Source organism: Aquila chrysaetos, unplaced genomic scaffold, assembly GCF_900496995.4.
Source record: "Aquila chrysaetos chrysaetos unplaced genomic scaffold, bAquChr1.4, whole genome shotgun sequence".
In the NCBI taxonomy this organism is placed as follows: Eukaryota; Metazoa; Chordata; class Aves; order Accipitriformes; family Accipitridae; genus Aquila; species Aquila chrysaetos.
Genome location: NW_024470381.1, coordinates 266,582 through 290,524, shown reverse-complemented (window position 1 = coordinate 290,524; position 23,943 = coordinate 266,582). Strand labels below are relative to the sequence as shown.

The following is a 23,943-nucleotide window of genomic DNA, read 5'->3' as shown; positions in this document are numbered from 1 at the left end:
TGCTGTAGGTAAAACTATAGGTATGGCTATAGATACCGCTGTGGGTACCTCCATAGGTGCTGCTATAGGTACAACCATCGGTATGGCTACAGGTACATCCGCAGGTACCGCTATGGGTGTCGGTATAGGTACCCGCTATAGGTACGGCTATAGGTACCGCTGTGGGTACGTCCACAGGTGCTGCTGTGGGTACCAGTATGAGTACCGCTATGGGTCCGTCCATAGGTCCCGCTCTAGATCCCGCTATAGGTCCCGGCCCAGGGCCGAGCCCCCGCCCCCCTCGCCGCGCGCCCTACCCGGCCCAGCCAATCGCGACGCGCCGCGGCGGTCAGAGCCGCAGCTGCCATGGAGACAGCCGGGGGGCGTGGCGGCGGGGCGGGGGGGGGGGAAGAGACACGCCCACACCGCTCCTCCAGCCCCGCCTACGGTGGGAGGGGTAAAGGCGGGAGGAGGCGGGGAGCCACGCCCACCGCGGGGCAATAGAAGGGGCGGGGGGGGGCAGAGGCACGGGGACGGGGGGACACGGGGGACGGGAGGGGACACGGGAGGTGGGGGCACGGACAGGGGGACGGGCACCGGCAGGAGATGGGGCGTGCTGGGAAATGGGGACGGGGGGACATCGGGGGGACACGGGGTGGACACGGGGTGGACACGAGGGGGACACGGGTGCCCCAGCCAGGGCAGAGGGCAGCACGGGGACAGTCCCCGAGGCTGAGCGGGGAGGACGGACAGACCTCCGGGAGGGGACAGAGGGACAGACACCAGCACTCCCAGACCTACGGTGGGCCCCACCCCTCCCGGCACCATCGCCCTTTTAAAAACCTCACCGCCTCCCGTTAATCCCGCAGCGGAAGCGGAAGCCGTTCCGACGAGCGAGTGGGCGGGGACAACCGGTTGTCGGGTTGGTCCGTGTGCGGCTTGGCAGCCGCCATGGTGAGACCTGGCCCGGGGTGGGGGGGGGGGGGGGGGATGCGGGCCTGGACGGGCCTCTCCGCTCCCGGGGGTCCGGGTGGGCCTTGTTGGGGTCGGGCCGGGGCTCTTAAGGGGTTTGTCGAGGTGGGGGGGGCCTGGCGGCCTGCCCGCCCAGACCGGGATGGCGGAGGGCCGCTCCCCGCTCTCACCCCGTTCCCCCCCCCCCCCTCAGTCGGCCGCGCTGGACCTGAGATCGAAGGAGGAGAAGGACGCGGAGCTGGATAAACGTATCGAAGCGCTACGGAAGAAGAACGAGGCCCTTATTAAGCGTTATCAGGTGGGGGGGGGGGGCTCGGCTGCGTCCTTCCTCCCCCCCCCCCCCCCCGCTGCCTGCTTACAGCCCCTAATCCCCCCTAATGCCCGCAGCGGCTTAACACTGGCGGGGGGGGGCGGGGTTTAATGTAATACGGGGCCACAGAAGGGAGTTTGGGGGGGGGGGGTGGGGTGTTTGTCCTGTCCTTCACCTCGCCAAAATCCACGGGGGGGGTTTAATGTACTACGGGGTCACAGGTGGGAGTTTGGAGGGGGGGCAGTGGTTGTTTGTCCTGTTCTTCATTTCCCCAAAATCCACGGGTGAGGGGGTTTAATGTAACACGGGGTCACAGGAGGGAGTTGGGGTAGAAGGGGGGGAGAGGAGGAGGTGTCTGTCCTGTCTTTCATCTCCCCAAAATCCACGGCGAGGGGGGTTTGTCCCAGCTCACGCCCGTGTCCCGATAACAGGATCGAGGAAGATCGGAAGAAAGCGGAGCAGGAGGGAATTGCGGTGACGGCTTTGCGCCGCGTGAGGCCAGCTGATGCTGAGCCAGAGAGGAGATGGGTGGACAAGGATCTCTCCGTCACTGTCCAGGTTATGCTCTCCCCCGGGGTGAGTGGGGGGAGTTGGGGTTCAGGGCAAGGTGGGGGCCCATTGTGTCTCACTGAACCCCCCCCTCCCCCATTTCTTTCTCTCCAGGAGAAGCGTGTGGTGAAGGACAAGAAGCCATTGGGCACCCCGAAACCTGGACGTGGCGCCACTCCCCGTGGCTCGGGGCGTGCCGGGTTGCGTCCTTCTGGCCGTTCCCCCCAGGGGGAACCCCCTGCCAAGCCATTTTGGGAGGGTGCTGGTGGGAATGGCGTGACCCCGGCGGAGCGCGGCGGACGGGGACGGCGCTTGCGGGGCCGGGGGGCAGCTGGTGCGGTGATGGGGGGTGATGCCGGTCCCGACCGAAAGTCCAAGGTGGGTGTTTTGTGGGTCGGGTGGGTTAACCCCACACCCTGGGGTGCAGCAGCAGGAGGTTACTGGTCCCCGGTGGCAGCTGGTTTCTCCTCGCCAGGAGTGGGAAGAGCGACGGCGGCAGAACATTGAGAAGATGAATGAGGAGATGGAGAAGATTGCAGAGTACGAGAGGAACCAGCGGGTGAGAAGGGAAAGGGAACTGGGGGGAGGACGGTCGTTTGCGAGTGTCTCCCCCAGGTGTGACAACATCCCCTTCCCCCCCACCCCTGCCAACTCAGGACGGGCTTCACGAGAAGAATCCTGTACGTAACTTCTTGGATGACCCGCGCCGCAGTGGCCCCTTCCAGGACACCGATCGTAAAGAGGGGAGCCGGCGACATGTCCGAAATTGGGGGGGAGCTGATTTCGACAAGGTCAAGGCAGGAATGGAGCGTGAGAAGACCTGGCAGGGCCCCGTACGTACCCCGGTGGGTCCCCCCCACCTCTTGCCCCTTGTTTTTTTTGGGGGTCCCAGGTGGGGTTGAGTGGCTGGAACAGGGCTCGAGCCATGTCTCGCCGCAGGGACGCCGTTCCAGCCCGAAAGCTGGGGGGCAGCTGGACATGACGCTCTCCATGACGGGTCGGGAGCGAGCCGAATACGTCCGCTGGAAGAAAGAACGGGAACAAATCGATCAGGAACGCCTGGCGCGGCACCGCAAACCCACCGGGCAGTGGCGGCGGGAGTGGGATGCCGAGAAATCGGACAGCATGTACGTAATGGGGGACCTGGGGGGTTGATTTGGGGGGGGGGGGGGTGCAGCATCCCCGGTGTCACCCATTTTCTTTTTTAGGTTCAAGGAGGGCTCTGCGGCAGCGCCCGGCTCAGAAATGAGCGGTGGGGAGGAAAACAAGCGCCCTCCTCCCAAACCTCTCACTTTTGGGGAATTCCTCACCCCACATCGCACCCAGCGGAGGAGAAAGGGCCGGGGACGTGGCCAGGGCACCGGGACCAAGCCCTACAGGTCGGTGGGGTAGCATCCCAATGAGAATTTGGTGGGTTGGGGCTCTTCTCTGAGCCCCCTTTTTCCATGGATTTTGATTTCTGAGCCGCTGCAATCTTCTTTTTCCTTCCAGCATGCATGATAACCGGTGGGAGGAGAAGGAGCTGCCGGTATCGACCGAGGAAGCTGAGAGCCGGAAGGTAAAACGCTGCAGCAGTGCCTGAGGGGAACCAGTGGATGTTTGGCCGCACCGAGGTGCCCTTCTCCCCCTCTGATACTCCCCAACTCTGTGCCTGTAGGTGGAAGAAGCGCCGAGTGGGGCCCTCCCGGAGCCTCCCCGCCCCCTGAGCCCTGAGGAAGATGAAGACCAGTGGGAGGACGTCAGTGAGGAGGAGGAAGAAGAGGAGGAGGAAGAAGGCGGTGGCACCAGCCCAGGATCATCGAGCGAGGACGAAGCACCCCGCAGTGCGTCCCCCAAAGCCCAGCGTCCCCCCAGAGCCGGCCAGGCTGCAGCTCCCAAACTGCGCGTGCCCCCCACCACTGTGGCACCTGTCCCAGATCGGGGGGCTGGCACCCCCCTGAGCCCCTTCTCCCCCGTGGAAGGCCACCAGCCCGTCTCGGACTGGGGCGAGGAGATGGATCTGGCCTCTCCCCGCAGCAGTCTGGGGGACAGTCCCCTTTCAGGTCCCACTGTCCCCAAGTCGAGAGGGGATTCCGGAGAGATTCCAGGTAAAAGTGGGGGGGGATCTGCCTGAATTAGGGCTGGGGGGGGACACACGGGAGGCAGGCCAAACCTGGGCTGAACCCCTGGGATCTGGGGGGCACACGTAGCCAGAGCAGCAGGACAAGGGAAGGGGCCAAACAGGGGCTTGACTCTGGTGTCTTCCTGCTCCCCACCCAGGACTGAGCCTCGTGGAGCTGGCTGGGCCCCCCCAGGGGGAGCAGAGCCCTGCAGAGCCCCCACAAGGGGAAGAAATGAGGCCGAACACGGAGCAAGAGGCTTCGGGAAAGCACGAGGAGGCGGCAGGGAGCCCGGCAGAGGATAGAACGCAAGGTGGCGAGGGGATTATGGGGGGGGTACACACCACAGGGGACCCTCCCCAGTTTTAATCCCCCAAGGCTGGGGGGGGTTGCTGCGAGCCGTGGGGTTCAGGCCCCAATTTGTGGGGTGTTTTTTTTTTTTTTTTTTTTTTCATCCCTTCAGGAGACATGGCGTTTCCCCGCCAGCCGGATGCGGAGGTGGCCCCCGGCACGGTGGAGATCACGGACTTTGAGCGGGTGCGTTTCCGTAAGAATTCACCTTCTCCGGCTGGCCACTAACGGGGGACTGACACTCGCACCCTCTGGGCTCTTGTTTTGTCTGTCTGTCCTTCCCACTTCTGCTTGCTGGCTCTGACACTCCCGCTGACAGCCTGACTCTACCTGCGAAACATCCCGGAGTTGCCGTGCTTTGCTCCCGGCATCTCTGGTTTCGGGATCTGGTTCCTTCCAAAGCCTGGGAAGCGCGTCGGGTGGTGGAGGCTGGCGGGTGCTGTGCTTGCCCGGGAGGCTGCGACGTCTGTATGTCTGTCTGTCTGTCCTGGATTAAACTCTTCCCTCCCCAAACTGCCCAAGGGACTGGTCTCTCCCTGTAGCCACGGCCAGGAGGGAGGTTGTAGAACCAGGATAAGGCTCTGGGTTCGGAAGCGAGGGGGTGGGAAAAGCACCGGCCCCCTGCTCCCCGCTGCTGCCTCAGGCAGAATCGGGCCACACGCCCAAATGTGGGGCACCCGGCAGTGGGGCTGCGCTGCCCCACACGTCCCTTGCACCCATCTCCTGGTGTTTGGGGGCTGGCAGGAGGGTACAGGCAGGGACCGAACCCCGTCCCCCTCTGTCCCCAAGCTCTTCCTTGGCTCTGGGGCTGGCAGCTGCCTTCATGCTGCCTCCTTCTTCTCTCTCTCCTTCGACAGGACGGCCAAGTGCCCCGATGTCCTGGAGCAGCCCCTCCGTCACTCGGGTCGCTCCCACCGTGACTGCTACAGCTTTCTAGAGACTGTGAGCCGGCAGGAATAAGTCAGAGAGAGGCGAGGGGGGTGCAGGGGAAAAAAAGTCATCTGCCTGCACCTCCTTGGCGGGGTTTGGCCTTTGGTGGTGGGACTCCCTGAAATCCCTTCTGCGCCCACGGGATAGGTGGGTCGAGCCTGGTGTCGTGGGTGTTTAGGAGCAGAGGATGCCAGCGGTGGTGGCAGTGTTGAGGGTCCCCAAAGGGTTTGGGGGCTCCAGCTGTGCACCCTCGGTTCCCAGCAGCTCCCCACAAAGTTCCTGCCCCTGGCAGGGCACTTTGGGGTCCCCTTCTTCCCTTCTTTGTGCCCTGGAGTTGGGCAGGAGGAGTGGGCTTGACCCATCCCCCACCTTGCCTCATCCCACTGGGTCTTTGTAAAATAAACCTCCAAAACATCTCTGTGCCTGGTCCTTGCTCACAGGGGACCCCCCCCGCTTTGCTGCTGGGGTCCCCTCCTTGCTCACGGGGGTCCCCCTTTCCTCTCAAGGCTGGGAAGGTGGTGGTGGGGGCAGTCCTGGTACTGGCAAGGGGCTGCCCGCTGGATGCCAGAGCTGCAGGAAGGGGCTGCCAAGCTTTGGCCAGCACTGGGAAGCTGCTGGTGCCTGTTACCTGTTGGGGGGTTCTTGGTTTTTGGGGGTGAAGCGAGGAGTGTAGCGGCTCTGGAGGAGGTTTTGGGGTGAAACGAGTGTAAGAGCAGGAGGGCTGTCCCCTAATCCCCGCCCTGGGACTTTGTGCTGTCCCTGGGGGACCGGTGGGGACACTTGGGGCACAGCAGGTCCTGGCTGGGAGAGGAGGAGAAGTTCCATGGCGGTGGCTGGTGACGTCCCCCAGACCAGGGGGGATCCCCGTGAGACCCTTCAGCTTTCTGTGGCCACGGCGGATGGGCGAGGGGTGCTCCAGGCTCTCCCCAGCATCACCTTTGAGCTGAAATGAGCCAGATCCCCCTCAAAAAAACCCACTGTTTTGGGGTTGATGCCTCGTTTTCCAGCTCTGCTCACTGCCGCCAGCTAGCCCTCCTCAGCTTTGCTGCAGAGGGGCCTCTCCCTGCGATCTTCCCCCTCATTAAACCCAGAGACGAAGTTTTTCCTGGCCCCGCTGCCCCTCCCAGCCCACCCATCGTCGTCATTGTCGTCGTCTTTTTTTTTTTTTTTTCCTCCACCCATGGTCTCTTCCCCCTTGGTGTTGCTTCCTGTTCGCTGCTGTATAAAAACCCAGTGCTGCCCGCTCATCCCCACAGAGCGCGGCCACAGCCGGTGAGGACCCAGGTGAGCAGCTGGTGGGGCGTGTGATGGGTGAGACTCTCTGCCTTCGCCTAAAAACCGAAATCCAGTGCTGGGGGGGGGGCAGAGCCGAGCTTTGGGTGACCTCCATCCTTCTGCTCATGGGATGGATTTTCCCTGCTGAGGGCGTGCGGTGAGGTCACTGCGGCTCGTCTTTAGGCGTTGGATGATGGTTGGAGATGCCACATCTTCTCTTTGTCCCTTCTTCCTGTGCTCCGGGTCATTCAACCGGCTATCTGAGGATCCCAGACCTTCCCCGTGGTTTCCTCTTTCTCCTTCCAGTTTTTTTCCAACCTCTCTCTTGGTGCTGGCGATGCTTTGGGCACTGAGAGGTTTCTCGTGCCCCCCCCCCCCCCCCCCCCCCCCCCCCCAGGGGCTTGAGAGCCAAACCAAAATCATCCCCTCATGCCACCTACCCAGTAGAAGCTGGAGAAACTGCTGGAGCTGCAGTTCCTGTGGCATTTCCTCATCCAACTTCTTGCGCCACGCAGCTGGGGGCAGCTTGGCGAGGAAGTGGGGAAATGCCTATTTCCTCAGTTACCGGGGTGGAGGCGGGGGGGGGGACATAATCATGAAGCCAAGTGGTCTGGGGTGCTTGCACCACACGTTCTCATTGAGGAGCATCTCTCTGGACTGGTTTTGGTGGTGCTGCCTCTTTGCCCTTGGGGGGGAGAGGACTGTCGGATGGAGGGGAGAGATGATGGCGATGATGATGGTTGTAAGGAAGAGTTGTTTTACAATGAGGGTGGTGAGATGCTGGAACAGGTTCCCCAGAGGAATTGTGGAAGGCCCATCTTCAAGGTCAGGTTGGATGGGACTTTGAGCAACCAGATCTAGCGGAAGATGTCCTTGCCCGTGAAAGGGCACTGGACGGGGTCATCTTTGAAAGTCCCTTCAACCCAAACCCTTGCGTGGTGCTACAGATGTGGTTTTGAGCAACTTGACCAGTGGAAGATGTCCTTGCCCGTGGCAAGGAGTGTGGACTACAGGATCTTTGAAGGTCCCTTCAACCCAAACCATTCTTTGATGGTCTAACGGAGTGTGGTTTCTAGGTTGGGAGCTGGTGGAGGATGGACTTCTCCATGTCCAATTACACCTTCAATTACTCCAACGGGGATGACTATTCCATGTATGATTTCGATGGCTATGAAGTCCCTCACAGCTACCGTGCCATCCTGGTGCTCTACGCCCTCATCTTCCTCCTGGGTGTCTTGGGCAACGGAGCCGTCATCTGGGTGACTGGCTTTGAGCTGCGGCGCACGGTGAACGGTGTCTGGTTCCTCAACCTCTCTGTGGCCGACCTCCTTTGCTGCCTGGCCCTGCCCTTCCTGGCCCTGCCGCTGGCCCGTGATCACCATTGGCCGTTGGGTCGCTTCGCCTGCAAGCTGCTGCCCTCCCTCACCATCCTCAACATGTTTGCCAGCGTCCTCCTCCTGATGGCCATCAGTGCCGACCGTTGCGCCCTGGTGACGCGGCCGGTGTGGTGCCAAAACCACCGGACGCTGGGGCTGGTCCGGGGCACTTGCGCGGCCGCCTGGTTCCTGGCCGGGCTCCTCACCCTTCCCTCCTTCATCTTCCGCACCACCCGTTTGGATGACTTCTCCGACAAGACCACCTGCGTCCTGGACTATGCGGCCGTGGGGCATCACCAGCAAGTCACTGAGCTCGTTACAGCTGTCACCCGCTTCATCTGCGGCTTCCTGGTACCCTTTGTGGTGATCACGGCTTGCTATAGCTTGCTGCTGGCTCGTGTCCACAGCAAGGGCTTTGCTCGCTCCCAGAAAGCCATCAAGCTCATCTTGGTGGTCATCATCAGCTTCTTTGTGTGCTGGCTGCCCTACCACATCGTGGGCTTGATCCTGGCCTCCACCCGTCCTCACAGCGACTTGTTCAAGGGTGCCCTGGCAGCTGACCCCATTGTGACCGGCATCGCCTACATCAACAGCTGCATCAACCCCATCATCTACATCGTCATGGGCCAGGACTTCAAGGACAAGTTCCAGCGTTCCTGGAGAGCTGTGCTGCGGGGCGTGCTGAGTGATGACCCCACCAGCACCATGGGGGACAGCAGGATGAAGACCAAGTCCACCATGGATGACCACAGCGTCAGCACCAATGTCTGACCAGGAATGAGGTAGCTCTAGGGCTGGAACATCACTTGAGGCCACTACCTTCTCCTCCTCTCCTAGAGGTCCCCCGGGGCCCCGTAGAGAGAAGATGCCTTCATCATCCCCTTTCCCCACCAGTTGCCCCACGTGATTGCAGGCTGGGGAATTGTGTGCCCACCTAGCCCTGGGGCCCTCCTCCTGGCTTCCTCAGCGGCTTGCCAGCAGCAAGAGGACGTTGTCTTTGCCCACAATACCCACTTCTGCTTCTCCAACCCAAGCGTGGACTCTATTTTCCCCTCTCTCAGCCCTATAAGAGCTGTGCTGCCCCATGAACCCCCTCCCAGGCCCCCATCTCCACCACCCAGCGAGGTCCAAGACGCAGGTGAACCCACCTGCATGTTAAACTCCCCCTCTATCACCCCAAAAACTCAAGTCCACCCCATTGATGGGGGGGCTGGTTGCCCTTCACCATCCCCCTGTCTTCACCATAGCCGTGTCCAATGTCGCCAATAAATATTGAAGCTCCCTCAAGCCTTGAGCAAGACCTTGGTCCCTTGGTTCTCCTTTTTGGTTGTTTATTGGGCAAGATTTTTGCCGTCTCGGCAGTTTTGAGCTCGCGGATGACGCAATAGGTGCTGCAGTGTCTCCTCCCCACCCCAGAAAGTCCTTGTGAAGGGTAACCCATGGTCTTGATCATGGTGTGGAGCTCGGAGCTGAAGTTGGTGTCTGATTTTCACTACCCCAGGTGCTGCCCAGCCTGGGGGTAGGTGGGGCAGGGACAGTTGGGGACAGCCAGGATGGTTGAGGATGGTTGCGGACAGTGGGGAACAATGGGGATGGGCATGACAGGGATGGCTGGGGACAGTTGGGATGGCTGGGGACAGTGGGGAACAACAGGGATGGGCATGACAGGGATGGCTGGGGATAGTTGGGATGGTTGGGGACAGCCGGGATGGTTGAGGATGGTGGGGACAGTGGAGAATAACAGAGATGGGCATGACAGGGATGGTTGGGGATGGGCATGGTGGAGATGGTTGGGGACAGTTGGGCATCACAGGGGTGGTTGGGGACAGCTGGGCACAATAGAGACAGTTGAGGATGGTTGAGCACCGTAGGGATGGGCATAGCAGGGATGATTAGGGACAGTGGGGCACAACAGGGAGGGATGGGGAGGGGGGGGGGGACAGCTGGGCACCACCTGGATGGCTGGGGACAGGGTGGGGACAGCAGAGGTGGTTGGGGACAACTGGGCATCATGGGGATGGATGGGGATGGGGGGGCAGAGCAGTGATGGTTGGGGATGGGGGGACAGTGGTGATGGTTGGGGACAGGAGTGATGGGGACATGGGGGACAGTGGTGACGGTTGGGGACAGGGGGATGGGGGCACAGCAGTGACATTTGGGGATGGGGGGGTGGGGAGCACAGCAATGACATTTGGGGACAGGGTGTCGTGGTTTAACCCCAGCCAGCAACTAAGCACCACGCAGCCGCTCACTCACTCACTCCCCCCCCCCCCAGTGGGATGGGGGAGAAAATCGGGAAAAAGAAGCAAAACCCATGGGTTGAGATAAGAACGGTTTAATAGAACAGAAAAGAAGAAAATAATAATGATAATGATAACACTAATAAAATGACAACAGCAGTAATGAAAGGATTGGAATGTACAAATGATGCGCAGTGCAATTTCTCACCACCCACCGACCAACACCCCGCTAGTCCCGGAGCGAGCGATTCCCTGCACCCACTCCCCAGTTCCTATACTAGATGTGACATCCCATGGTATGGAATACCCTGTTGGCCAGTTTGGGTCAGCTGCCCTGGCTGTGTCCCCTCCCAACTTCTTGTGCCCCTCCAGCTTTCTCGCTGGCTGGGCTTGAGAAGCTGAAAAATCCTTGACTTTAGACTAAACACTACTGAGCAACAACTGAAAACATCAGTGTTGTCAGCATTCTTCGCATACTGAACTCAAAACATAGCACCGTACCAGCTACTAGGAAGACAGTTAACTCTATCCCAGCTGAAACTAGGACACAGGGGGTGCACAGAAATGACATTTGGGGATGGGGGGGCACAGCAATGACAGTTAGGGACAGGGGGTGCACAGCAATGACATTTGGGGACAGCGGGGCACAGCAATGACATTTGGGGACAGGGGGTGCACAGCAATGACATTTGGGGACGGGGGGGCACAGCAATGACAGTTAGGGACAGGGGGTGCACAGCAATGACATTTGGGGATGGGGGGGCACAGCAATGACAGGGTCAGGGGGTGCACAGCAATGACATTTGGGGACGGGGGGGCACAGCGGTGCTCGCAGCCCCCGCCCGCCACGTCGGGCACCTCGCGGAACGCCCCGCCCCTTTCCCCGCCCCTTCCCCGCCCCCTTCCCCCGCCCCTTCCCGAGCCCCGCCCCCGGCGGCGTTGTTCGGGCGCCCTCTGGCGGCGGCGCCTGGTACATCCCGGCGGCGGGGCCTGGTCGGTGAAGGCGGGGGCCAGGCCCGGTCCTCAGGGCGGCGGTTTACGGGCCCGGGCGGCCCCGGTCCCGGAGCAGCGGCTGCCAGGGAGGGAGAGGGGCCGGAGAGGGTCCTTCTGAGCCGCGGACGGGTAGGGAAGTGGGGCCCGGTGGGCCTGAGGCGATGGAGAGCCGGGCCTGGCGTTGTGGGGGGGTGTCTCAGGGGGAGCTGGGCCTGGTGTGAGGTTCCTGAGGGCAGGGACAGGGTGTTGGGGCTCTCGAGGGCTGGACAGGGGTGTGTGGGGCCCTCAGGGGGCTGGGTTGGGGTCTCAGGGAGCTCAGTTGGGGTGCACAGGGGTCCCAGAAGGCTGACACGGGGTGCACAGCAGTCCCAGGGTGCTGGGACAGGGTGTGTGGGGGTCCCATGGGACTGGGACAGGGTGCACGGGGGTCCTAGGGGGCTGGGACAGTGTGCACGGGGGTCCCAAGGGGCTGGGACAGCGTGTATGGGGATTCCAAGGGTCTGGGATGGGGTGCGCGCGGGTCCCAGGGAGCTAGCTGGGGTGTGTGTGGTCACGTGGGGATAAACCAGGGTGCATGGGGGTCCCAGGGGGCAGGGCCAGGTTGTGGGGGGTCCCAAGGGGATAAGCCAGGGGTGTATGGGGTCCCAGCGTGCTGGGTTGGGGTCTGTGGGGTCTCAGGGAGCTGGGACAGGGTTTATGGGTGTCCCAAGGGGCTGGACAGGGGTGTATGTGGGTCCTCGGGGGCTGCGTTGGGGTCTTAGGGAGCTCAGTTGGGGTGCACAGGGGTCGCAGAGGGCTGACACGGGGTGCCTGAGTGTCCCAGGGTCCTGGGACAGGGTGCGTGGGGGTCCCAAGGGACTGGAATGGGGTGCACGGGGATCCCAGGGGGCTGGGATGGGGTGCATGGAGGTCCCAGGGGGCTGGGATGGGGTGCATGGGGGTCCCAAGGGGCTGGGAGGGGGTGCACAGGGGTCTCAGGGGGCTGGTCAGGGGTGTGTGGGGGTCCCAGGGGGCTGGTATGGGGTAGTGAGGGCTCCCAAGGAGCTGGACAGGGGTGTGTGTGGGTCCCGGAGGCTGGGCTGGGGTCTCAGGGGGCTCAGTTTGCGTGCACAGGGGTCCCAGATGGCTGACACGGGGTGCCTGATGGTCCCAGGATGCTGGGACAGGGTGCATGGGGGTCCTAAGGGGCTGGGATGGGGTGCACAGGGGTCCCAAGGATCTGGGACAGGGTGCACAGGTATACTAGGGGGCTTGGCTGGGGTATGGGGTGTCCCAGGACATGTGCGATGCTGGGGCTCCCGGCTGTGGGCAAGGAGGAGGCTCTGATGGTCCCCCAACACCCCCAGATCCCCAGGATGAGCCGAGGCTGGTCACAGGCCCCCACCTCACACTGGCCCCTGTCCTGCCACAGGTCCCTGGCTCTGGGAACCAGCTGCCCCACCACAGACATGCCATCGGAGAAGGAGAGCAGATCCCGACGGCGGGAGCGGGACCTTTCACCTTCCCAGTGGGATTGGGACTGCCCCACCACACGGCGCCGTCTGGAAGAGCTGTATTTCCGTGAGCAAGATTATATCGGAGCTGGGTCTGAGGATGTCCGTAACTTCTGGGCTTTCTTTGAGCGGCTCCGGCGTTTCCAGAGCTGGAGAACCGAAAGTGAGCCAACCCCCAGCTGCCACAACCAGGCAGAGCCCCCCGCCATCGCCCACCGCCTCGACCTGCCCCGCCAGTATGACCCCCGGTACCGCATCAACCTCTCGGTGCTGAGCGCCGACATGGAGGGAGCGATCCGAGGCCGGCGAGGAGACTCCGGCGTGCCCCAGGAACGTCTCTCTGAATTTCGTGCCGCTTTGCTGCACTACCTGGACTTCACCCAAAAACAAAGCTTCGCCAAACTGGCCAAACTCCAACGGGAACGAGCGGCGCTTCCCATCTCCCAATACCGGGACCAGCTCCTGCGTGCTGTGGCTCAAAACCAAGTGGTGGTGATTGCTGGCGATACCGGCTGTGGTAAATCCACGCAGGTGCCTCAATTCTTGTTGGCGGCCGGTTACAGTCACGTGGCTTGTACCCAACCTCGCCGTATTGCCTGCATCTCGCTGGCCAAGCGGGTGGGCTTCGAGAGCCTGCACCAATACGGAAACAAGGTGAGGTCTGTGGGCTGGTGACAGCTGATTTCCTCGGCCAGTTTAGGGGTAACTGGGAGCTGTTGGGCGCTGCTGGTTTCTTCCCACCCTGTTACTGGGTGCTACTGGCTGAAGAATGGGTTGAACAAAAGGGTTGTAGTGAACTGGGTTACATCTGGCTAGCAGCCGGGCAGCAGCGCTGTTCCTCAAGGTTCAAATTTAGGGCCAATCCTGTTCAAAAAATACTGAAAATATCAATATAAAGAAAATACTGTTATTTTTATCGATGCACGTGGGCTGATGATACTGAACTGGGAGGTGCTGTTGACTCTCTGGAGGGAGAAGAGGTCCCTGGTTCAAAGCTGCATTGAGATGTTCAGACTTGATATTAGGAAACATTTCTTTACCGAGAGGGTGGTCAGACACCTTGAGAGGCTTCCCAGGGGTGTCAGTGCCCCACGTCTGCCAGTGTTTAAGAGAAAATGCCCTTAATAATATCCTTTGGCTTTTGGTCAGCCCTGAAGTGGTCAGGCAGTTGGACTAGAGGATTGTTGTAGTCCCTTCCAACTGAAATGCTCTATTTTATTTGGTTTTATTCAATTTTATTCTATTCTGCTCTTCCTGCCCCAGGTGGGCTACCAGATCTGCTTTGAGAGCACCCGCTTGCCCGCCACCAAGATTGTCTTCCTGACGGAGGGGCTGCTGCTGCGGCAGGTACAGCGGGAGCCGACGCTGCCTGGGTATCACGTCCTGATCACCGATGAGGTTCACGAGTGGCATCTGCACAGCAATTTCCTCCTGGGGGTCCTGCGGCAGCTCCTTCCTGCTCGGCCGGACCTTAAGTTGGTGCTGATGTCGGCGACCATGAATATCTGTCTTTTTTCGGGGTACTTTGGGGGTGCCCCAGTGCTGCAGGTGCCAGGAAGGATTTCCCCCATCTTGGTGAGGACGGAGGGGGATTTTTGGGATGAATCCTGGCACGGGGCGGGCGCGAGTCTCTCGCTGTGTCTATCTGGAGGCAACGTCCTCCCTGTCTCTGCTCCTGCAGGTCATCTATCAACCCATCCCTAAGGAAGAAGCATCCATGGTCGGGAAATCGGGGAAATCGGAGCACCTGGATCCCCTCCTGTACCTGTGGGTGCTGCAAGCCATCGACCACAAGTACCCACTGGAGGAACGCGGGGACCCACTGGTGTTCCTGAGCGGGGTAGCCGAGATCGGCGCGGTGCTGGAGGTGGCACAGGCTTACGCCGCGCGTACCCAGCATTGGATTGTGCTCCCCCTGCACAGCACCCTCTCTGTTGCGGAGCAGGACAAGGTGGGTGAGGGTCTGACCCTGAGAATCGGGGTGGAATTCGGCACCCTGGCATCGCAGAGTGAAAAAATCCCAGAGCTCAGCCCGGCTACGCCCTGACTGTGGGTGCTTTTGGGGTGCAGCCTCCCTTTTCTGGAGGTTTGCTCTGCTCTGGAGCCAGCTGTGCTGATGTAGGACCATCATTTCTCCTTCTTCAGGTGTTTGACGTGCCCCCTCCCGGTGTCCGTAAGTGCATCCTCTCTACCAACGTTGCAGAGACCTTGGTGACGATCAACAGCATGCACTTTGTCCTGGATTCTGGTAAAAATCCCCCCTTCAACGCCCCTCTCTGCTGGGTGAGAAAGCTTTTCCTTCCCTCCTGCATGGCCCAGAGCTTCTCCTTCCCTCCTACTCCCTCCAGGGAAGGTGAAGGAAATGAGCTACGACCCTCAGGACAAACTTCAGCGGCTGCAGGAGTTTTGGATCAGCTGGGCAAGCGCTGAGCAGTGGAAGGGATGTGCTGGCAGGACCAGCCCTGGCATCTGCTACCGGCTCTACGCCGAATCTGACTACGATGCCTTTTCCCCCTACCCCGTGCCGGAGATTCAGCAGGTAGCGCTTGATGCTCTGGTGCTCCAGGTAAAGTTGGGGATCCCTCTGATCGCCTTGGGGTTTCCTTGGGGGAGATTTGGGGAGATCTCAGAGGGGAAACCCAGCCAGCCAAGCGTGAGATCAGGCTGCGGCTCAAGCGTCAGGAGTGTGATGGCTCTTGGGGGGGCTTTGTAAACCTCCAGGCTCTTCCTGTCATCGCCGGCCTTGTTCTACGTGTGCTTTTCTCTCAGTTAAAGAGCATGGGATTGGGTGACCCCCAGACCTTTCCCTTCCTGGAGCCTCCTCCCTCATCCAGCCTGGAGATGGCCGTGTGGTACCTGAAGGACCAGGGAGCCCTGGATGAGGCTGAAAACCCGATGCCCATCGGGAACCTGCTGGCCCAGCTTCCCGTGGACGTGGTGGTCAGTGAGTAATTCGGGGCACCCCCCTTGAAACAGAAGTGACGGTACAAGGAGTGGGGGTCTCCCCTGCCTTTGCTGCCTGCCCTGCCCTCACCACGCAGGCAAGATGCTGGTCCTGGGTGCTCTGTTTGGACTGGCCGAGCCCACCCTAACTGTGGCAGCTGCGCTGAGCGTGCAATCCCCTTTCCTGTGACCCGCTCACCCCAATCCTGACTGCGCCACGGCCCAACGGCCCCTCGAGAGCCCCCACGGTGACCCCCTGACGCTGCTCAATGTCTTCAACAAGTGGGTCCAGGTGGGATTCCTGCCTAAGGTGGAGAGATGAGACACATTTGGGGTGGGGGGAAGACTCTGTTTTGGGGTGGGGTGTGCTTGAGTCCGTGCGGGAGGCTGTTGGGGGGTGGTGGGGGCTGATTTTGGGGTGCAGGGAGAGGTGGGAAGGACAGCCCGTCCCTGCCGGGGGCTGAGCTGTGCTGTCTCGGAGCAGGTGAAATTGGAATGAAGCGGTAGCTCTCGGAAATGGTGCCGGCAGGGAGGCTTGGAGGAGCGTTGGCTTTACGAGGCCGCCAACCTGTGATGCCAGTTTCAGGTGAGGGGGGCAGGATCCAGCCTCAGGGTGGGGTTCACCTTTGGTCCAAGGAGGGCATTGCTGGTACAGAGGAGAGCTGAATTTGCCCGCGTGCCCACAACCTGCCTGTCTCCCGGCCGTGGGGGCTCAGCAACCATCTCTCCCACCGCCCCAGGAGCTTCTTTGAGACCACCAGCTGCTGGAGGAAGCCTCCAGCCAGCCCAGTGACAGCTACAGCCGGCAGAGCCGACACCGGGAACGCCGCGAGCTGCACCGGCTGTGGCGTTCCCACGCGGAGACGGAAGGTTGGAAGCGCAAGGTGCTGCGGCTGCAGGACGGAACAGATGCACCTCTTCCGGCGAGGAGGAGGACGACGGTGGCACCCGTGGGAAAGGGAGAGCGCACCATCGATATCCAGGTGACCCTTGCATCCGTCTTCTCTCCCGAGAGGCAGGCTAGGGCCATGCAGGCCCCTGACACCCTCTCTATCTCTGCAGGATGTCAAGTTTAAGCTCCGCCCCAACGTGGACGAGCTCCAGGCTGTATCCAGCTCAGTTCTCTCCTCCTCGCAGCTCGCCCTCCTCAAGCTGGTGCTGTGCAGGGGGCTTTACCCCCAGCTGGCCGTGCCTGACCAGCTCAACAGCGGCCGCAAGGACTCTGATCAGGTCCCTGTCCTCCCCCTGCCCTGTCCCCCACCCCAGGGGTCCCCCGGCAGCCCCTCGCTCTCCCTCAACTCCCATTTTGCTCTTGCTACAGATTTTTCACACCAAGAACAAGCAGGGTGTCGTGCTTCATCCCACCTGCGTCTTTGCTACCAGCCCGGAGTTGCTCCACGCCAAGGAGGGACTGGAGTGCGGTGGGATCAAAGGTGGGACAACCCCAATCGCAGAGGAATTGGCTCCCCTTCTCCCTGGCTTTTTCCACATTGGATGAAAGCGCTGTCGGCCTCAGGGGGTTTGGCAAATCCCTGGTGCTGGGGATGGGGAGAGGTTTGGGGTCCAGCTGAGACACCCCTTGTTGCCCCCTGCAGATCCCGCGGAGGAGCTGAGCCGCCACCACCAGCTCCTCGCCTTTGTCTCGCTGCTGGAGACCAACAAACCCTACCTGGTGAACTGTGTCTGGGTACCAGCCCTACAGGTGAGCTTTTTGTTCTCTTCCTCTTCCTCTCCAAGCCCTCTGGTAGCCTTCATCACCCCAAACCAGTTGCGTTCTGCTCCTCCAGGCTCTCTTGCTCTTCTCCCGTTTGCTGGACACCAGCACAGACTGTGCCTGGCTGGTAGTGGATGGATGGCTGGAGATCACCGTCCCCGATGCGGACTCTGCCCTACGCCTGCTCTCCACAGCCCTGCAGCTTCGTTCCGCCTGGGAAAAACTTCTCCACCAGCTGCTGGAAGGTCGGGGAGAGGAGTCGGGCCGCCGGCCGAGCTCCCGGGACGTATCCGTGCTCAGCCGGAGGTTGCTGGAGTTCCTGCACATGGAGGTGATGTGGCCGTGAGGGCGATGCAAGTGGTTTTAATCCATCTCCAGTGCCTTGCATCGGGTTGAAGGCTTAGAAAGGAGGATGAGGGTAGCTGGTGTGTCCCCCCAACATCCCTGTGTCCTCTTGCAGGTGCCGTACCGCCTGCGCCAGCTCACGGGCCTGGAGAAACAGAACCTCTACATCGGTCCCCAAACTGTGGCTGCTGCTCCCCAGCTCCCGGGGCTTTTCCAGGGGATGGAGATGAAGCCCGACGAGGTGAAAGGCGGCCACAGGGTGATGGACTTTCTCACCTACAACTGCTTGGCTGTGAGTACACCCCTCTCCCACTCTGCCTGCTCTGCCTGCCACCCCCCCCCTACCCTAGGGGAGTCCGAGCATCCCCTTCACCCTTTGTGTCCCACAGACGGACACGGACCTCTACAGCGATTGCTTGCGGAGCTTCTGGACATGTCCCCACTGCGATCTCCACATGCCCTTCACCCCCCTGGAGCGCATGTGCCACGAAAGCGCTTGCCGGCCCTCCGAGGGTGAGTTGTCCCCCCCCAACCCTGCCAAGGGGCTGTGACAAGGGACAGCTGGGGACAACCAGCCTGGGGGGAGCATTTCTGCTCTGTGAGTGACCAAGGAGAGGGGGTGGCAGTGAGCTGGGCTGTGTTTGTGCCAGCTTTTAGCAGTGCCACTGAGGGCCCCATTTTGGGGGTGTGATGGTGGGAAGAAAATGGTCTTGCAGGGCTTTGGTTTCCTTCTGATCTCCATTTTTCTCTACATTTTCCTGCAGCCCCCCTGGAAGAAGCGGCCGAAGCCTCGTCCAAAACCTCTGCCCTCCACAGATCCTACCACTGCGACGTTTGCCAGCAGGATTTTACCTTCACCCCCACGGAGATCCTTCGGCACAAGAAGCAGCACCGGTGACCAGGTGCTCACTGGGATGCTCTCACCGGCTGGTGGTGGAGATGGTGCTGGGGTCCTCCCGAATCCCCGGGGAGACGCAGGAGACCCCCGTAATGGCAGGGAAAGTCCCCCTACACTGCTACCTCTGTTACTCTTGGGTGAGTCTGGCTGGATCCCAAAAGGGATTTGGTGTTTTAAGGGTATTTTAGTGGCTCCTGGAGCTCATCACTGATGCTTGCATAGGGGCAACCTGATTTCGCTCCCCTTTTTTTTAAGAAAACCATGTAAATAAATAGCTTTTTGGAGAAAGTCAGTGCTGGCCCGGAGCGTGTTGCCGGACGATGGGGTTCCCCTGCCCATGCGGGTGCCCGGTTTGGTGTCTGCACCCCCAGATGCAGCATGGGTCAGGGGCTACAGGACAAAGGAATGTTTGTGGGGTCTCGGGGATGTCTCCTGCCTGCGATGCTGCCTGGCGCAGGATGGCCAGCATGTGGCACTCCTATACTGGAGTCATCCCTGCCTCATCTCCTTTTCTTTCTGTATCCTGTGGGCAAAGCATCGGAGCGGCAGGTGCGGGGACTTTACCACTACCAGGACTCCCTGCCGCCCCCACCCCCAATATTAATAACAAGGGACCTGAGTGGCCCTTCAGAGGATGCTCACTCCCAACGTGGTGAGAAGGTGCTGCCTTAATATAACAAGAGATCTTGCTTTAGGAATTGTGGCTGGTTCTGGTGCTTTTTTGGGCTGAAAATACCTGGAGAAAGGCAAATCCAGAGTGGCTTGCACCCACACACACCCTGCGGAGGCAAATGCCACGACAACAGGAACTTATCAGCTGTCTAAACCCATTTAAAATGCATTAATTATCAGCCTGTGTGCTGCATTAGGCTCAAGCAGGGTTATTAGTGGGGCCCCTTCTAATTAAAGCAATTTGATGGTATTTTTAGCTCTGTGGCATGTTGCATTTTATTTACCAGGCGAAGAAAATAATAAATAAGTGTGGTTTAACTGGCCTCATGATGCTTTGGGGTAAGGAGCTTCTCCAAGAGCAAAGTTTCCTGGTTTAAATTTTTGAAGCCCCAAGGTTCTCTGTAAGGAATTATCCATCGCCAGGGCTCAGTGCATGTTGCTGGCCGTAAAATAGGTGGCAGAGGGGAAAAGAAAAAAGGGGAAGGGTTCTGAATGCTTCCTCATCCCCTTTTTTCTTGTTTAAATTTATTTTCTTCCTTCCCCCACTCCCCCCAACTCACATCCTTTGCAACTTGCTGCTTGTCTTCCCTTTCTTGGTTGGGTTTATCTGCAATTAATTACCACTTGGGTGCAGGTAATTCCTGGCTGGTGGTGTCGCAGCACTTGCAGAAATTAATTAGGCAGGTCATTTGTTGAGCAGATTATTTGGTTTGTATGTGTGTGTGATCTATTTTGAGCCTTTACTGCAGGCAGCTGCCTGTACCTTAGCCTGGCAGGATCCCACCCCGCTTTTGGAGTGTGGGGAGAGTCGTCTCACCCAAATTTAACAGTGGGGGACATGGGGATGATGCTTCTATCGAGCCCCTGTTGCTATGGCAGCGAGGTGAGATGGGAGATGCTCCTGTCATGGCAACAGGCGTCGGATGGGTTTGGCTTTGCTCTTTTCGGCTACAGGAACCCCAATTCTTTGCTCTCCCCATTAGGTTGAGTAATGGAGGGTGAATTAAAGCCCAGCTGACGTTTCTGGAAGCCAAATGTCAGTGCTGGTCTGGTCCCGCATGCTCTGAAGAACTCGGTTTTTACCCTGAAATGCTGGGCTTTGCTTTCCAGGACGTTGATGGTAGTTTGGTCCCTGGTTCCTGTGCCACAGGGGACTTTAGCTTTGCTCCGGGCCACCTGGGCCCACTAAATGCCACCCACAACCAGCCCAGACCCACTCCTCAGGTTTCAATTAATCAAAATGAATACTCTCACCTTAATAAGAAGAACCCAACAGCTTTCAGCAATAATCATTAGGGCTCATAAAGCATAAACCTGCTCTGGCTGTTGCTCGCCCTCTTGAAAAAACACGCAATATTGCTCTTGCCTTTAAGGCAACAGCAAAGCCTTATTGCTTTTAAACTAAGCTTAGAGCAAGTTATTTACATAACAGAAAATTAAATAAGGCCACCACAGCCATAAAGAAGTGGGATTAATTTACTTTACTAATGAAAGCCACAAATTGAGGTCTTATGTGAGAAGAACGCTGGATTTTTAATGAAGTCCTCCACATTTCTGTCCCTGTGGTAACCCTGGGGTGTTTGGGATCAAATCAGACCATGCTCGTGCCCTGGTTTTGCTCCGTGGTGGTCTAAAGCCATCAGCTGGATGCTGGTGTAACCTCAGGGGGGCCAATCCTCAGTCCCATCCTGGTCACCACCTTCATTAAGGACCTAGATGATGAGGCTACCTCAACATGGGGTCCTGGTGGCCACCAGGTTGACCATCAGCAACATGTCCTCGCTGCAAAGGTGGTGAATGGTTTGACCGCATCACAGAGCTGCCTTAAAACCTGAGCTTGAGTTTTAAGATGTTGTTTAAAAGCAGAAAACTTCATTTTTTTTCTTTAAAAAAGATGCTGCTCTTCACCTTGAATCTGCCTGTAAGAGTGAGACACAGATGAAGGTCACTTGTAGTGGGTTGAGAACAGCCTTGTGTACCCGGCTGTTGCTTGTTAACGTTAATTAATGTCACAGTGTTGGTTGGGTGAGCTGTAATTTTCAATCACGCCAATTAAATGGGTGGATTGAGGTGGGGGCTGGTGCACTGTGTGCTGTGCTCGTCCTCTTAGAGGCTGCTTCACTGGAGTGGTTGGTGGTCCCCATCTACCATCCTTCATGGCACCGGGGAGGGAAAGGCTGAGAACAGGATTCTGGGGGGAAATCCTTATTTTTTCACCTTTCCAGAGAAAGCTAGACCAAGAGCAAGGCACTAATCCTCATAATTTCCCTGTATGGCACCTATAGGGTCTCTAACACCACCAATAATGCTGCCATCACACCCTGACGCACAAAAACTCTCCCCCCCCGCCCCTTTTTTTTTTTTGCCTTTTAATGACTGAAATTGTTTTCCTTTCTGGATAAATGTGTTTTATTGAGCTCACTTGCTCTGGCAGGAAGATTTTCTCTTGCTGCCTGCTCTTTTTCCCCAACTGGGGCATCCCCGTCCTACCGACGAAGCTCCTTTGAAGGTTGTTTCTGAGCATCCACTCCAACCCAAGCTCCATCCTCAGATGGGCGAAGTCCATCATCACAAATTTCCAATGAGAAAACGATTTTCCCTTTTTATTTTTTCACCTACCAAACCTGATGTTAAAAGACCCCTTGGGATGAAGACGATTTACCACATCTCATGGCAGCCCGTTCCAATGGCTAATTATCCTGGCAGCTAATTACCTGCATATTTCCTTTCTAGGCTGAATTTCTGAGCTTTGATTCCCACCAACGGGCCCTTGTGCATTGCCTTTACTGGATAAAAACAAGCCGATAATATCGAGACGGCCATTTCTTTGGGAGACAACAACCCCGCATCAAACCCTCTCTTACAACTCCTTTAATTAGCGATGGAAGAAGTTGGACAATCTAGAAAAAAAATCCCAGGGGTTGAGCGCTCCCAAGGAAAGCTTAACGCTTAAATGGAAAAAAAAAAATTAACAAGCAGATGAGGTTTTTTTCCTTTACAAACAAGGGCTTCTTCCCAGCAACGGCAAGCAGAGAGGGGTTTTTTATTTTATTTACTCTCAATTTGCACACACCAAGCAATTACCAGCCACCCTCTTCAACCCAAGTGAATGACCTCATTTGTTCTTTGCAATGGTATTATTATTATTATCATTATTATTATTATTATCATAATTATTACTATTTTCCTGGAGGTTGAGGCAAACACGTTAGCCTCTAATTGAAACCAACTGCGTGTTGTTTGGGAATAATTAAATTAATTGTTTGAAAGGTCAAGTGAGAAGGGGGGGGAATGTCTGTACCTATTAAAAATTAGTTTGGAGCAGGTAGGAGGATGCAGGAGCTCGTCCCTATGCTTCAGCTCCAAGCCAGCAAACCTTATCCCATCCCACTCCTCCCTCGTCGCATTTTTGGGGCTCCGGAGCATCCAATTTATCTGCAGGAATCTGTCTTCTCTTCTCCAGCCTTAAAATGCAGAGCTGACAGCCAGATTTATCAGCAGGAATCCATCTTCTCTTCTTCAGCCTTAAAATTTACAGATTTAAGAGCAAAAATTTGCTCCTGCTGCCCTTTAGGTTGTGTACCCTGGGGAAGTATATCATTAATAATTATAGAATTAATAACCAATAACCCAGCGATGGGTGGAAGTGCTGACTCAGCATCCTCCCAAGATTCATGGTTGGTCCAGAAGCCCAACATGGGATTTCTCCCCCTGGATACAGTGTGCATCAGCCTCTGGTGAAATATTGATCCAAAGATGGAAAAAACCTCTTCCAGCTGAATTCTGCCAATTTTGTGCTGGTAATGAACTGGAAGCAGGGATATATATATTTTTTTTTTAACTGAGATCTAAATAATTTCCAGGAGAAAAGGGTTCTAAGTCATTTGCCTGTGGAAGATGCTCTCAATAGGAAACTTCTTTGCTTCTTCCATGCTCTTATGTGATACTTTAAAATTATAAGGTGTGAGATGCAATTATAAGGGAAGGACAGGAGGCATATAAATGTTAACGTCAGTCCTGGGACTGCTCGACATCACTGCTGTAGCAAAGGGGGGGTCCCAAGCCCTCCTCAAAGCAAGCCAGACCCAGGAGTCTCGCTATTCCCACCACCCCACTTATTCCATTCCCAAATCTGCTGTTTGATCTTTTTTCAGTTTTTTGGGTTTTTTTGTTGTTGTTGTTGTTGTTAATAAAAATATATATGATACTAATAAAATAATTTAATTAAATTATTGGCTGATGACGCTCCTTGAGAGACCTTCTGGGGTTGGGCTTTTTGGACGTTGTGCAAAACTCAGCCCAGGCATCTCGTGCTGTTTCACAGCCTGCAGAGAGCAGCCTTTCCCTCCTCCATGGAAGGTCCCAGCCGCCTTCTGCTCTTTATTAAAATGCCGAAAATTGGGCAAAATCCAAGCACCCCACTCCTTCCCTTACGCTGTGACCCACCACAGAGAGATGAAGGCTCCCCAAAGGTCCCAAAATCGTCTTATCAAGCAGGAGATAAGAATTTCTTTTTTTCCTTTCTTGATCTCTTAGAGTTTGTGCATTGCATTGGATGGGGTGGAAATAAAAAATCATGTTTCTGGGGGAAAGATTATTTCATTGTCATGTGAGTCCAGAACCTGGGACTTTATAAAGCATCCTGAGACCTACAACAAAATGATGAGAGATTTGGTTCCTGCTCATGATCTGCTTGCACGGACTCGAATGAGCGAAAATCACGATACCTGCCAGTTTGGGCTATTTATGCTACTTTTTGGTGAGCCATTCCTCCTGCCGCTGCCAGGACAACCTTTCAGGACCA

General features: G+C 57.7%; 3 protein-coding genes across 9 annotated transcripts; all 3 read left to right on the top strand.

The window, feature by feature from the left end:
• Nucleotides 1–635: 635 nt before the first annotated feature.
• LOC115337684 (coiled-coil domain-containing protein 9-like) lies at nucleotides 636–5,606 on the top strand. 7 transcript variants are annotated; one of them, XM_030006076.2, is made up of 14 exons: nucleotides 636–933; nucleotides 1,145–1,250; nucleotides 1,692–1,837; nucleotides 1,925–2,188; nucleotides 2,286–2,369; nucleotides 2,467–2,655; nucleotides 2,750–2,937; nucleotides 3,019–3,189; nucleotides 3,302–3,368; nucleotides 3,468–3,897; nucleotides 4,070–4,222; nucleotides 4,373–4,446; nucleotides 4,580–4,728; nucleotides 5,118–5,606. In XM_030006076.2, exons 1-14 carry the CDS (start codon nucleotides 931–933, stop codon nucleotides 5,218–5,220), a joined length of 2,127 nt encoding a protein of 708 aa, XP_029861936.1. In that variant the 5' UTR covers nucleotides 636–930; the 3' UTR covers nucleotides 5,221–5,606. The 7 variants fall into 7 exon arrangements, with proteins under 7 accessions (XP_029861936.1, XP_029861938.1, XP_029861942.1 ...); XM_030006078.2 differs by having other exon boundaries at nucleotides 638–933; nucleotides 1,692–1,819; XM_030006082.2 differs by having other exon boundaries at nucleotides 638–933; nucleotides 3,468–3,633.
• A 51-nt stretch (nucleotides 5,607–5,657) lies between these two features.
• Nucleotides 5,658–9,139, top strand: LOC115337686 (C5a anaphylatoxin chemotactic receptor 1-like). Its single transcript, XM_030006083.2, has 2 exons — nucleotides 5,658–6,474; nucleotides 7,542–9,139. The coding sequence occupies exons 1-2, from the start codon at nucleotides 6,139–6,141 to the stop codon at nucleotides 8,610–8,612; spliced, it is 1,407 nt and encodes a 468-aa protein (XP_029861943.1). The 5' UTR covers nucleotides 5,658–6,138; the 3' UTR covers nucleotides 8,613–9,139.
• A 126-nt stretch (nucleotides 9,140–9,265) lies between these two features.
• On the top strand, nucleotides 9,266–22,039 carry DHX34 (DExH-box helicase 34). The gene is given in 17 exon segments (XM_041121720.1): nucleotides 9,266–9,315; nucleotides 12,486–13,221; nucleotides 13,831–14,142; nucleotides 14,249–14,518; nucleotides 14,713–14,815; nucleotides 14,916–15,133; nucleotides 15,337–15,511; nucleotides 15,609–15,802; nucleotides 15,995–16,096; nucleotides 16,251–16,493; nucleotides 16,573–16,740; nucleotides 16,832–16,943; nucleotides 17,106–17,212; nucleotides 17,298–17,555; nucleotides 17,685–17,861; nucleotides 17,959–18,082; nucleotides 18,334–22,039. Coding segments are annotated over 17 exon segments (3,468 nt in total). The 5' UTR covers nucleotides 9,266–9,280; the 3' UTR covers nucleotides 18,468–22,039.
• Nucleotides 22,040–23,943: the final 1,904 nt, after the last annotated feature.